The 13,467-nt window shown below is 38.1% G+C and overlaps 2 protein-coding genes across 2 annotated transcripts in view; one reads left to right on the plus strand and one right to left on the minus strand.

Annotated features, from left to right (window-relative positions):
• kif20a (kinesin family member 20A) overlaps positions 1-13,467 on the plus strand; it is a gene marked incomplete at its 3' end in the record, with an annotated part of 51,609 nt that overhangs the window by 756 nt on the left and 37,386 nt on the right. The gene's annotated exons all lie outside the window — the stretch shown is intronic.
• Positions 810-10,697, minus strand: LOC306761186 (rho GTPase-activating protein 31-like). Its single transcript, XM_079247287.1, has 12 exons — positions 10,466-10,697; positions 7,056-7,158; positions 6,552-6,696; positions 5,258-5,340; positions 5,050-5,157; positions 4,805-4,947; positions 4,504-4,711; positions 4,225-4,346; positions 3,296-3,352; positions 2,468-3,112; positions 2,204-2,352; positions 810-1,112 (listed from the first exon to the last, which is right to left on the minus strand). The coding sequence occupies exons 1-12, from the start codon at positions 10,563-10,565 to the stop codon at positions 1,107-1,109; spliced, it is 1,869 nt and encodes a 622-aa protein (XP_079103413.1). The 5' UTR covers positions 10,566-10,697; the 3' UTR covers positions 810-1,106.

The following is a 13,467-nucleotide window of genomic DNA, read 5'->3' on the forward strand; positions in this document are numbered from 1 at the left end:
ATGCAGAGGACTGGTTACCCACTGCTTGGTTGAGCTAAGATCCTCCCAGGACTCCACTAAGTCCAGCTCTTCGGCGTTGCCCCCACATACCTCTTCATCATCAAGGACTGACAGCTCCTGGGTGTTGTGTTTCTGCTCTAAACACACTAAAGACCTCTGACTGGTCTCCATCTTTAATCCATCATGTGAGATTTTGTCATCCTCTTGAGGAATTTCAGGTTTCTGAGATTTGATACCTTCATTGTTTGTGCTTGAGAAACTTGTGACCTGTGGAACATCCTCTATTGTTAAAGGATTTATGAAATGATCCAAACTGGTTTCCTTAAAAGGAAGCTGGAACTTCTTGCTGTAAGCTGGGTCTTCATTTTTTGAGGGTGTCAGTTTTTGCTGTGGTTGCTTCTCTTTCGCATCCAACATATCAGTAGGACGGATGTTTTGAATGTTTCCTTCAGAAACAACATTAAAGTCTTTGTGAAGACAAAACAAAAGGTCTGATTCTGAGGGTTGTTTCTTCTTGTGGTCAGGTCTGGTGGTGATTACACGCTCACTCGGAGAGGTATTAGATGACTGCTCCTTACACAGCAGTGACAGTGACGGAGAGCTGCGACTTCTCTTTGACTTAACATCCATTGTTAACTTCGGGTTCCCACAAGTGCTTATTGAGGCAAACACCGGTTTAAAAGTCTCATGCAGCCCATCAAGTTCAGGCTCAGTTATCTTCAGTTCTTGGTGGAGGTGAGACCACACCTCTTTCCCAGATGGTCCATCCTGAAAAATTAGGAAAGATAAATAAACATTGATGACAAGAATTAATCTATACAAAATAATTTCACATTGAATCGTCTTCTCAAATTTAAAATAAAGCAAAGTTAATTTAGGTTTTAAATTAGAGTGATTTGAGTTGAACGTGCGAAATTTGTGAGGAATCTGAAACAAGAAAACAAAAGAAAAGTTTTATATTTGCAAAGCCTGTTTCATGTGGAGTCATTCAGATTCTCGGGAGCAACCATCTCAGGATCGTAAGAGGGGGGAGCCAGTCGCTGACCCTGCTCTACTCAGCTGTCACCGAGTCTGTCCTGTGAGTTTGGTTTGGTTCAGCTTCTATATCAAACCTGAGAAGACAGCATCAGGCAGCAGAAGCTGCTAAGATCTTTTGCTTACATTCCAGGATGAGGAAAAGTGCCAGTAAAATAATTCCACAAATATTTCATCCATGTCACCACAATTTTTTTACGCTGCTGCCCTACCAGCGCTGTACTGAGACATGACTCTCATAACAAAGACATGGCCGAGACCTGACTGCAGGAATATATGAGTGAATAAATAGTTAATGGTACATGGACTTGCACTTATACAGTGCTTTTACAGTCATGTCCACCACCACAAGTCACATTTGTCCATTCATACACACACTCATACCCAGATATGTACATCGTGTCTTGCCCAAAGACTCGTAGATATGAAGTTGCATGTAGTTGTTGGTAGAACCAGTTCTCCAATCCCGCAGTTAGAAGAAGACTGCTCTTCCTCTTGCACTACAGGCATTGCTTTAAGACCTTATTGGGAGTCTCAGACCATAATGTGAGCTAAAAGTGTGCGGTATGTTTTCCTATGTTCACTTAGTTTTTTTTTTTTCCATTTTATTGTACTTGTACAATGACAATAAAGGAATTCTGATTCTGAACAAAATAATAGACACACCATCTACACAACACAGTGACAAAACAACGTTCAGACAGAGGCTTCTTCAAGTTGTTGCAAGACAGAAACAGGAAGTCCTGCCAACAAGCATTGCCCTCTGAAGTATTCTGACTGGGAATATTTTCAGTTTCTTATTTACGCATTTTACACAGGGAGTTGCGTATTTTATTCATGATTAGCTGCAAATATGCTCTTTAAGATGATGTATTTTGTCACAAGGCCTTTCTTTCTGTGTATATCTCTTTATAATTCATCCATGCAATATGTACTCTAGATTGGCCAATTTACATCTTTGTGTAATACTTGTAACTTGTTCTAAATTAATTTGAACACTTCTGATAAAGACCTCTACGTTTGTACTTCTTGTATTTATTTGATATTCTACACAGGTACCTTGGATGTGTAAACACACATGGCAATAAGGCTTATCAGATCACGATTCATTTAATTTAAACCATTGTTTCTGCCTCATTGGTAACATCTGTATTAATAAATGATTTACCAGTTGTATATCTGTGGGCTGGTTGTGTCGGTCTTTCCCAGAAGATGGCACTGTATCTTTGCTTTGTCTTCCATGTGCATGGGACAGTGCTTCCAGTTCAGAAACATTCCTTCCTCCTGAAGTTTTTTGCCTCACTTCTTTCTTTGTATCTGAAAAAACCCCAAAATATTCTTCCATTAGATCTCATTTCACTTGTATGAACCCAACACCTATCAGAAAAAGCATAAATAAAAAAAAAAGGTGACAAAAGGAAGCTGATCTCACCCTGTGGTGATACTCTGGAGGTCAGCACCTCAGTGTTTTTCTTCTCTGTTCCTTCCTGCCTCTTAGGTTCCAGTAAGGGGAAAGTGTTACTCTTTCCAATGGTTCTGATCTGCTCCGAAGGCTCTTTGCAGGGTTTCAGAGCAGCAGCTTTGTCCTTGCCGTGCCCTCTGCATGGCATGCTATTTGAACTGATAACAGCTGACACGCGTAAGGGAACAGACACAGCAAAAGGCTCAGATATATTGACTGCTCTGCGCTGATGCCTTGGTGAGGACTCCAGTGGGAAGAAGCTTCCTGGGAACGAAGGCCGTGAAGAACTGCTATGTGAGGAACCTGAGTACAGCATCCTCCTGTTTTTTGGAGAAGTCGGTTTGTAGCCACTAAGTTCATCACCTTTGAACACCTTAAGCTGCTCCGGCAGGGTTTTCTGAGGTGGCGCTGAGGTTCCTGTTGAGTCCTTTTGGTTCATGCCAGAGGTCCAGCCAGCTGTTGCCCCACCAGCTTTCTTCCCTTTAAACTCCCAGGTTTGGTCCTGCTCACTTAGATCATACAGCGAGTCAGATCCCAGAGTTCTAGATTTTACATCCGGACTAAAAATACTGCCGTGTCCACCAGTCGGACTATTGCTTCCTGCTCTGTCATCATCTGTGCAATAGAAATTATGCAAGTGATAAAAAGTCATGAGGTGCTGCATTTATAACTGATACAATGATATTCTTCCATAATGAGGCAAAAATTAAGTTTAGATTTTGCAAGATTACAATACAGCAGTAAAGTGAATCTTTGATTAGTTCATGTAGATAAAAAACATAAAGCATTTAGCCCCACCTGGTGTTAAGGAACACAATGACTCCATACTTCTGGATGGCCGAAGAGCTGCCTTTTCTGCAGAACAAATTAACAGAAATGATATGTTTTAATTGGAAATCACTCTTTCAGAGTTCAGAGTTCACTCTGAATGAGTGGATAAATGCATTTTAGTTTCACTACAATGAGGAAATTAAACAGATTCTTGCTTTTGACCAATTTTGGTTTCTGAGATTTTGATACAAAAGTCTTTCTTTCTCCCATTTCCTTACAATTTATATATATGCAAGTAATTTATGTCCCTCTGTCTTTCACTTTCTTTGTCCCACTGTCAATGGCAAAGATGGTAACAAAGTTTAGGTTTATCTTAAAAGAAAAGCAAAAAGAGGTTCCATTTGCAAACATCTATCAAGAGTTTTGCTATTTATAATGTTCTGTTTTTTTTGTGTCTTCCCGATGGAATCAAATCAACTTTGAGTTGGGATGTAGTGAGGCTGTCTTACTAAAAAGCCCATTTCATGCATATGTAAAGATTAAGAATGCTTTTTTGTTGTACTTTTTGACAAGTTTACATGTTTTAATGTTCAACAAACTATGATTATTCCCTACTGGACATTTTTGGTAAAAATGTTCCTCAGATTTACTCAAAATGCTCTACTTTTGCAGTGTTGCAGATGTTAAATGAGTAATATGCTAAAAGATAATGAAGGATAGAAAAAAACACCAAAAAGCTAAATATGACCTTGTTAAAACAGTTTTTCAGTTTTTCTAGATACACAATCTAGATTCTCTCCTAGCATCTTTTGTCTGTCCTTCCTTTATCTAAATTCTTAATAATGTTCCTTGTCTGTCTCCCAGAGCGTTTTATCTTCTTACTCTTGGTGTTCAACTGGAGGAACATGTACATTTAGTGTTGCCCCTTTCACTTGCTGATGAACAGATAAACTTACCTGCTATCCCCTGTGCTCGTATGAACACACTACCATTGCGGCTTAGTTTTCCCTTTGAGTCCACAGACTTCCCGAGGTTGAAGATGGACTTCCACTTCTTTGATTTCCCAGAAAACTTTCTCCTTACCGACAGAGAGACAGATTATAAACCTCAGTCCTGTTTCATTTTGTTCTATCAGACTTCAGGGTTAAGCAAACCTCAAACACAATCACTTTTGATACTTTATATGTTGTTTATAAAATTTATCACAATGACCGAAAGGACTGAAGCAATCTTACTTGTTGTCCGATATGTCTATGACCGTGTGATAAAGTGTGGCTGTGCTGGTATCAGGCAGACTGTTCTCTCTCTGACGTTCTCTATGCACAGGATGGTTCGGACTTAAAGAGCGAGCCTGGGCTTCTTCCAGGCTCATCAGTTTCATCGGCCCACACTGGCCACTGATTGGGAGTGTGGCATACTTCTCTCCACACGCCAAGTTGGATCCTGCAGAAGTATGATTTGTTAGTTTCTATGATGGTAATTTGATCATTGCTTTAAGGTAGAAAAATATTTCTTTCACACTATTGAATATCATACCTTCTTTGGGTTTAACTTGCACAGAATCACCACTGAAGATCTGCTCTGTGTGGTTTAGAATAAACTCAACCACTGACTGCTGCTTCCGCACCTCCTGGAAAGCCATGTCTCCATTATCAGACAAACCCTCAATATCCTTTGATCTAAAAAAAAAAAGAGAGATGTGTTGCCAATAAAGTTTTCAGTACACATCCAATCACATGGGACTAACATAAAGCTTATCTGTGACATTAAACTAAACATACCTTAATAGATTTGGAGCCCACACCAAGGCCAGGTTACGTGTATGCATGTTAGTCTGGGTGCTTAAGGTGGCAAGGTGGGCCAGGTGCTTAGACAGGTACTCCAGCGTCCTAGAGTCAAATGATTAATGAAGCAAAGCAAAATGAACCAAGTTGTCTTTATCTTTTGTGTTTTATGTCGAGCTGAGATTAAAAAGGATCTGAAGCTCACCTGAAATGAGGATCTGGCAGTTCTTTGATAACCTCTTGAATGTGTAAAAGTCTCTCATGATCTTCGTGAACCGAGATAGCTTCCTGCATGTCAAGCAGACAAAATAGCCCTCATTTAGGATTTAACATCAGAGCATTTAAATCTTTAAGACAGGTACTTTTATAACAATGATAATAAAGGATTAGAAAACGCTTTGTTACTGATAGTATAGAGGGAAATTCTAAGTTGTCTTTTCTAAATGCCCAAAGAACATCTAATACAGGTTTGCCTGGTTAACACTTAAATGATCATGATTAAGGTCAAAAGTGCTGTGAATATTAGTTGCACTAGCAAGTTATAAACTGTTTTCAATGTCCTATTATGTTAAAAAAAAACAAAAAAAAAAACACAATCTACAACATACTATCAAATCAAACAGATATAAAAAGTAATTATATTACAGAGCACAAGCCAATTATAGACTGATTTTATTTCTAGAGGTCTTGATTTGTTATCATTTTATTAATTTGCTGATTAAGGGTAAGCATTTTGTTTTGTTTTGTTTTTATTGTTGTTGCTTTATTTTTTTTTTCTATTCTAAAAATATCAGAGTCCTTGAATTTCCAGGGACAAGCTACCTCAGATTTATGCCAAGATAAGAAAATGGCCCATAGAGGTGCACAAAACCCCACAGAAACCATGAACCAGGTCTGGTATTTCCATCTCCTTCTACCCCGCTCATGTTGTTTTCATGTCTATATTTCATCACCCTTGTAGATCTTCTTTGCTACCAAATGTGCAGATCCTGCAATCCCAGTTTTGACAGAGATTTCAAGTTAAATTTTAAATTTACCTTCTAATCTGACTTAATCTTTTAATGTTTTCTTTTTAAACAGTTGCGTCGCTATAAAGCTTAAACTTTGTGGTGTTGCACCTGAACATCCAGCCATAGGGTATCTCACAGGACTGGACAATTATAAAACACACACATACAGGAGTAAAGAATTAGTGGTGAAATGAAACTTTTGATGAAGCCATGTGATGCCTTGTGTTATTTGCTTGCATCTAAGCTGAGAGCCACTAACCTTGATGTTTCTGTGAAGAAGCAATGGAAAGTGTGGAACAAAAGAGCTGAGATCATTCTCAGGAAAAAATGATAACATGTTTTTATTACAGTATGACAAATATGTGAGACCATGTGAAGGAAACAGAACCTACTGACTGTCACTAATCACAATTTGCAAAGCATGAATGTAAAACTAATGTGCTGGCTAACTGCATGAAGTCAGTCATAGATGTTGTTCAGAGTACTCACAGTGAATTTGCTGTATAGCTCGTAGGTCAGCAGAGGATTGGGTAGCTCCCTGAAGTACAGCTTACATAAGGAACCCACACAGTGGATGTCCTGGAGGTACACTTCCTTTGTAAGGTCAGGGCACGCCTCAGAGCAGAATTCCTGCCTACACACACACACACACACACACACACACACACACAGTTAACTGAATGCTTGGATTGTTTAGCACCTCGGCTAACTTGCAGCGTGGCTTGTCAGTCCGAAGCGTATCTTTCTGAATAATGTTGTTGTGAGCAATGCAGAGCAATGCATGCAATACATGCATTGCTCTGTAGGTCTATTTGCATGATTTGCTCCATACACAGATGCTTATGGGAGGAAAACATCCATAGATTCGTAGTTTTAAACTTTCATTGTGTATTGGCTAATGCTTCTTGTGATTCAAGGCACATGGACAACATCATCCATGAGAGATTTTATTGGAAATTCATCATCAGTGTACAAGAAACACATCATGGGTACCTGAGACGCTGGATATTTGAGGTGACCCCCGACAGTCTGTAGATCCCGTCCACAATCCCATACTTCTCGATGAACTCTGCACACTTCTTCAGGACCTGAGGAACTGTAATTGAATAAAAGAATCGTGACAATTTTATACTGTTTTCGAAACCTAAACACTACCTTTCATGTGATTTTTCTCTCTCTCACACTACACATTTGCACAAAAGCAAGCGAAAGGAACAGCTGTAGGTGGAACAACATTAACAGTGCTCATATGATTTACTTCATGGTATGTAGTTTGTTCCACCATGGCTGTTTTTTACTCCTCAGAGCCGGTGATTGTAGGTGGACTTGGACAGGAAGTTAAAAATGGTTTGTTTGTTTCAGAGGAAAGTTGACACACCCAGTCCTTGTAGCTGGTATTACTCACGACATTTCCTCTAATAGAAATTGCCTTTTGTAATGTTACCACTGACCTACACTGCTTTCTTAACAACAGTACATCACCTTCAATAAACAACTCTTTGGCTCCACTTCTTAAGCATACAGATTTCTCAGTGGTTTTCTACTTTCTGGATCATCTGGCCATATTTTTTTAAATGAAATAAATGAATTCATGTTGAAAAGGTGTTACTTTGATTAAAGATTTCCTGTATCTGATGCACAAAAGAATGCAAAAACAACCCACTAAATGATTTGAAATGTGAAGGAAAAAGAGATTCTGGGTTTGTTCTGTTAGTGGCCGTACAGCGTGTCTTCATGTTTTTCATGGTTTCACATAAACATGAAGATTTAGAGTCATGCTTAAAATAATGTTTTATTTTACATTGCTTCATGCTTAAAGTGACAGTCCCTACAGAAACAAACTTCAACATTAAACTGTAAGTCACATCTGCAAGCTCAGGCAAACTGAGTTCAATCCTTTCAGTATATGACTGAGTAACTAACTATGTTTCAGTTTTCAGTGTTGGATCAAAGATGTTTAGGGAAATAATCACAAACTTAAAAAAACAACAACATATCTATATATATATATGGAATAAGACTCATAGATGAACTAATAAAGATGATTCAATAAGTAAATAGTTTGTCTTTTGTAGACTTTTTCATTTTATGTTCTTATCTTTCGATATTGAGTTCATTATGTGGCATAAAAAATAACTCATCATCCACAAAAAAATGTTTGAATATTTCTGGTGACAGTTCGTTTCTTAGTCCTCGCCACAGACAGCAACAAACTACTAGTTAAATTTTCATCTTTTTTTTACTTATATAATTTGATTTTTAATTGCCTGCCTGTGGTGAAAATCTGCATGATGAACAGTTCTGAGGTTGTCATTTAGTATCGATTCATCTCCGCACTGAGGAAGGATTTCTTGGTCACTGGCAACAAAAATGTGCTGCTGTGTTGAAAAAATACAGTCCAGCATTAAACTGAATCAATACAGTCAACAAATACAAGTTGTGATTAGCTTTACAAATCTCCAAACAACTGCACAGCTATTTTTCTTTTGTTTTGTTAAAATTTCACAGCAACAATATTATTTTCCGAATCAAGCATCTTTAAAGTTTTTGCACACAAGCTTTTTAGAATAAAGTTAAAAGATTATGGGGTATGTAATTATATTGGATTTTCTTTTGATCTGCAGGTCTTGCAGAAACGATTGCTTGTGGTGCTGATGTTAAGGTTTGAAAAATCAAACACATCTTTGTTAGTAACATAGTGTGTCACTCTTAATGGAAATAACTTTTCAAATCTTTCAAAATCTATATTATTGATATTTGAGCATCAGAGAATACCAGAAAGAGAGCTGTAGTAGCAAAGATCACAACAGGATGCTTCTGAAAAAATATGTTATTGTCTTAATGTTCATTTTAAACTTTCAGTTTAAAGCCATGAAAATACCAGCCAAGATACTGTAAGTGATGTTTTATTCTGTTACCAAATGAATGTATACTGTATCTCTATTAATTGTGTGTCTTGTCCTTTGTTTTTTAAATGGACCACAAGTCCGGAAGGAAGATTAATCTTAATCTGCATTTCAGAAGTATAAGAAATGCGTGTAGTTCTGATCTAGCTTGTTGCGTCCCAGTGGTTAGATAGAAACATGTAGAACAGTTTAGTAAAGCATAAAGGATCCAAAGAAATGCAGAAGTGACATCAGTTTGTTACCACAGTGTAAGAAACTCATCTGAGGTATATTTCAGATCATTCAAAATTACTTTTACACAAAATTTACATGTTTACCTCATAAGAATTGGACAGCTTTAGGAATATCTTTTTCTACTTATTATGTAACTTATAAATAAAAGGAAAATGGAGAACATATATTTTCTGACAAGTTTTATGTATTTTTATGACTTGTCCTTACAGTGTCGCTGATCTTTTTACTCTGCAAACATGGTGAAATGTTAAACTTAAAGTTGAGTGTCTTGTAATTTATTGCGTAAGTTCTATTAGTTGTGAGTATGTCAACTGTATGTGGGTGAAACTTGACAGTCATTTTTCCAAAGGAGAGAGAGAAGACAGAGAGAAAGATTGATTGATTTCATAACGACACAAATGCTCTCATCCAAAGTTTGTGTTGCTTTTAGTTTGTTAGTGGTCCTTAAAATCACACAAACAACAAAGAAGCACAATATGTCTACCACTTGCATGGCATAGTGGTATGACCCACACCTCCTCCCTTACTTCCTGCACTGAATGCCCCGCCTTACACTGTGCCCAGTCTAATAGGTCTTCCATAAAGTTATCCTCAACACAGTGATTAACTTGCTTCTGAACGTGCAGTTTCTGTAACCCCGTCATTCATCAAACCAGAAAACTTTGTGTTTGTGTTTGTAAAACATGTCAGAGGGAAGAAAATGACAACATAAATAAATGACTCCATTTTATAGAATAGAAAAGAAAAAAAACTTCTTAATGGAAATCTGACCAGTTAATATCTCATGATGTGTTTTGTTTCTTCTTCTTTTTTTGGTTTCATTATTGGTCTGTCATGCACAAGCTGAAGTGCCCAGTCTTTTGTGAAGACACAAACCTTGTCATAGCAACTAAAGTCACCATAGGAAATTATCACAAAAAATGCAAGAGCCACACCCAAAGTCAATTTAATGCAGCCAATGGGTGAATGAAGAGCTTTACTAAATGTAAAACACATGTATTCTCATAACGCACATTTCTAATCTTTCACCAAAGACTGTTTATTATGTAAAGCTCTTTCGTTCCGTCCTTTTTAAAAACAGGACATCTCTGTAGAGCATGTTTTAACAGCCTTAACATTTCAAGAAATGAGTCTTAAACTCAACTTTCCATCTGGATGTTAGCTTCTAAGACCGAGTTGAGTAATCACTGAAAGAAAAGATATATAGTTGGATGAGAGCTGAGATATAGAATTGAAAGAAAACCAAGAAAAAAAGGAGTTTACCATCTTGTCCTGAACTCTGGAGATGTTCAATCAGGTCACAGCCGAACGCATTTTCACTCCCTTTCTTTTTAGACTTTTGCTTAGTTCCTTTATTCTTCATGTGGCTCCAGTTAGTAGTCCAGATGATTGAAAGAAAAAGTTCCTTGAAAGCGCGGCGACTGATCCATATGACCTCGAGAAACGTTGAGATGGTAGGTCAAAAAGCAGTCGCATAGAAATCCCAGCAAACAGCTCCCAAATGCCTGCATCCGCTCACACTGACAAACCACACTGTTGGAGTCTGAGAGCAGAAGTGACGTCACTCTTGAAACTTGAAGTTCTTCAGATTGTAATTACTTCTTGCGATGACCCCAGAAAAGGCACAGTGTGACTGTTCATTTGCTGGGACGTGGCGGTCCACTGCTTTATCTCAGGCAGATTTGCAGAAACAGCATTAGAATCGGTTGGTTTCCTGTTGTTTTTTCACCCCCAGCCGGTCTCTCTGCTGCTTTTTTATCTCCTCCTCTTTCCCTTCATTCCATAGTCTCCCCCCTTACAGTGGCTCTTCTGTAACTGAGACATACAAGCATTAAGAGAGGCAAGTCCCCTCGTAAACATCACCATCTATTTTTAAACACCTCTCTCCATAAGAACGATTTTTCAAATTTAAAGTTTGAAGTTTAAAGAGACTCGTGGCAAAGTTGGGGCAGAGATTTTTTGAAATGCTGAGACGATGCAAGAGGGAGGGGAGGGGAGGACAAGTTAGAGGAGGAGGAGAACAGCTGACTTCTGTCTCTCTCTCCCAGTTTAGGAGTTACTGACCTTTTTAAATTTAGTTTTCTTTTTTTTTCATGTGCTGTACTTGGGGCTAACGGGAAAGCTGCTCTCGGCCTTCCTGAATGCTCTCAATGTATACACAGTTTCCTGTGCAAAGAGCCCGGGCTCAAAAACAAAAACAGACGAGCTCTGAAGGAAGAAGGAAGTGGGAGGTGACTGAAGTGAAGGCCTGAAGGGCACAGATGGGAAATGGGGGGAGAAAGGGGGGCTGGCGTGACGAGATGTACGACACATGGTTCTTGTTACTAAATACTTTGCATTTTAGCTTTTTCATGACGATCTGAAATGCAGTTTTAGTTGAAATGCCTTGTACAGTGAACACAGAACAGTGATGATGTTGATTACAGCAAATAAATCATGGTTTCCTCCAGAACTCCACCCATATGTTGAGAAATGTAATCCAATTACATCCCCGCATTGGAATGCCATGCCTGAGAAAAATCCTGTTGTACTTCAAGATATTCCTCACATCTGTAGCTTTCTAGCTGTCTCAGACGGGAAAATGACAGATTTTAAAATTAAAATTCAGGTTTGAATCTTACCAGCCAAGATCAACTTCACTTTTTGTGATATGATCCAATTAGTGATCACAGCATATCTACAATCTAGCCCTGCTGGTCTGTTGTCATATCACCACTCACCGCTGTAATTTATTAGATTAGCATTTATCAAATTAAGATTTAACAGATAAAAATCAAAAAACCTTCTGTGTGGATCCTTAAATAGCATGGGAAACGTGCTTTGCATGTTTTTCACAAAGCTGTTGTGGTTTAGGGAGTGTAAGGCAGTTCAATAGTAAGGCTCTTAAAACACTGAAAGCACTAACAGATGCAGAGCCTCCATGCTTAAAGAAGTGGCAGCTGGATTTCTTTTCCTTTGCACCTTGAGAAAACAATTTGAGGCGACTAATGATCCCAAAAGCTCAAATGCCTGGAACTCCCAAGCAGCCAGTTACAGCCAAGAAGCATCTCAGATGAAAGTGGAAACGTGTAATTGCACTGTCTTTATGCAATTAAGATGCAACAACCTGGATGACTGGGAAGATACACAGACAACACACTGGGTGCCAAAAACCTGAAGTTCGTAAACTGACCACTTGGAACGATCCCCAGGATTTAGCCATTTTTTTCCTGTAATAAACGTCAAATTTAACAACCAGCCATATTGGTCTCTTTTTATTACAATTAACCTCCTGTTTAAATGTAAGAGTATTTAAATTTAAGTTTGATACATTAAGCTTACATTTTTTGTATTAATTGCTGTACTTATTAATAGTTATCTACAAAGAAATCCAACAGATATGACAAAACATTTGGAGAAGTGATTTGGTTACCTGTCGAGTGCACGTGCATATCATTTTCAATATGCTTTTTGTCTCCAACAGCATTTTGGGCATTTAGCTGATGTTTTGCTGCTAAAAGGCTTTGCTTTGCTCATTAGCTTACTGCCTGCAGTGTCTGCAGTTTAATACAGGTCAGGAGTGTCACATGAGTTGTTTGTTTTTTTTGTTTTTGCAACAACCTGAATGCTGATGAGAGCAGAGTAAGTGAATTTAAGTAAGTTGAAGTAAAGTAAGAGACAAGAAAACCAAAATAGTGAGTTGAAAGATGGCTGAGCTCTTGTAGGAACTGAGAAAAATAGTATTACGTAGTTATTTATACTTTAAATTTGCAAGTTATTTTACAGGTTTGGAGATTTTTTTTATTCTGTTTGCGGATTGGATGCTTTATCATTTTGCTCTACTCATTCAAGAAAAAAAAGATGAACTTCTACGGCATGCAGTGTCTATATAATTGGAGCTCAGAGAGACAACTTGCCAGCAGACAAGTCTTGGTAGAGTTTAGCTGCTGACTGAATGGTGTGATTTGTAAAAGAGAGCATACAGTTGAGTTTTGTAGGGTTGATATTTTGTGCTTAAAGCGTTTTGTGAATGTCACATGTAGCTTGATGACCAGGGCTATAACCTCAGCAAGACAAAGCTTTCTTTCTGCACCAGAGGAAACGGACATGACATCATTCTGCTCATACAAAGGCTCCGACATCCCACTCTTTCTTTGCAGTGGGTGAAAAAAAAAAATGAAAGAAGACATTTCATTGTGTGTGAAAAATAAGAGGTTATTCTTGTCCTTACTTCTCGCGTTTTAGTCCTTTTGTAGGACTAAGCTGATAATATATATTTGAATTTG

This window comes from Telmatherina bonti (genome assembly GCF_933228915.1).
Source record: "Telmatherina bonti genome assembly, chromosome: 10".
NCBI classification, from domain to species: domain Eukaryota; kingdom Metazoa; phylum Chordata; class Actinopteri; order Atheriniformes; family Telmatherinidae; genus Telmatherina; species Telmatherina bonti.

Excerpts from the sequence above, each read along its gene's own strand:
- LOC306761186 (XM_079247287.1), bottom strand. The coding sequence starts at position 10,565 with ATGAAGAATAAAGGAACTAAGCAAAAGTCTAAAAAGAAAGGGAGTGAA. Across the intron at positions 5,341-6,551 it reads AGCTATACAGCAAATTCACT|GAAGCTATCTCGGTTCACGA; the intron begins GTGAGTACTCTG and ends CTTGACATGCAG. Across the intron at positions 3,113-3,295 it reads ATTGTGTTCCTTAACACCAG|ATGATGACAGAGCAGGAAGC; the intron begins GTGGGGCTAAAT and ends TCTATTGCACAG.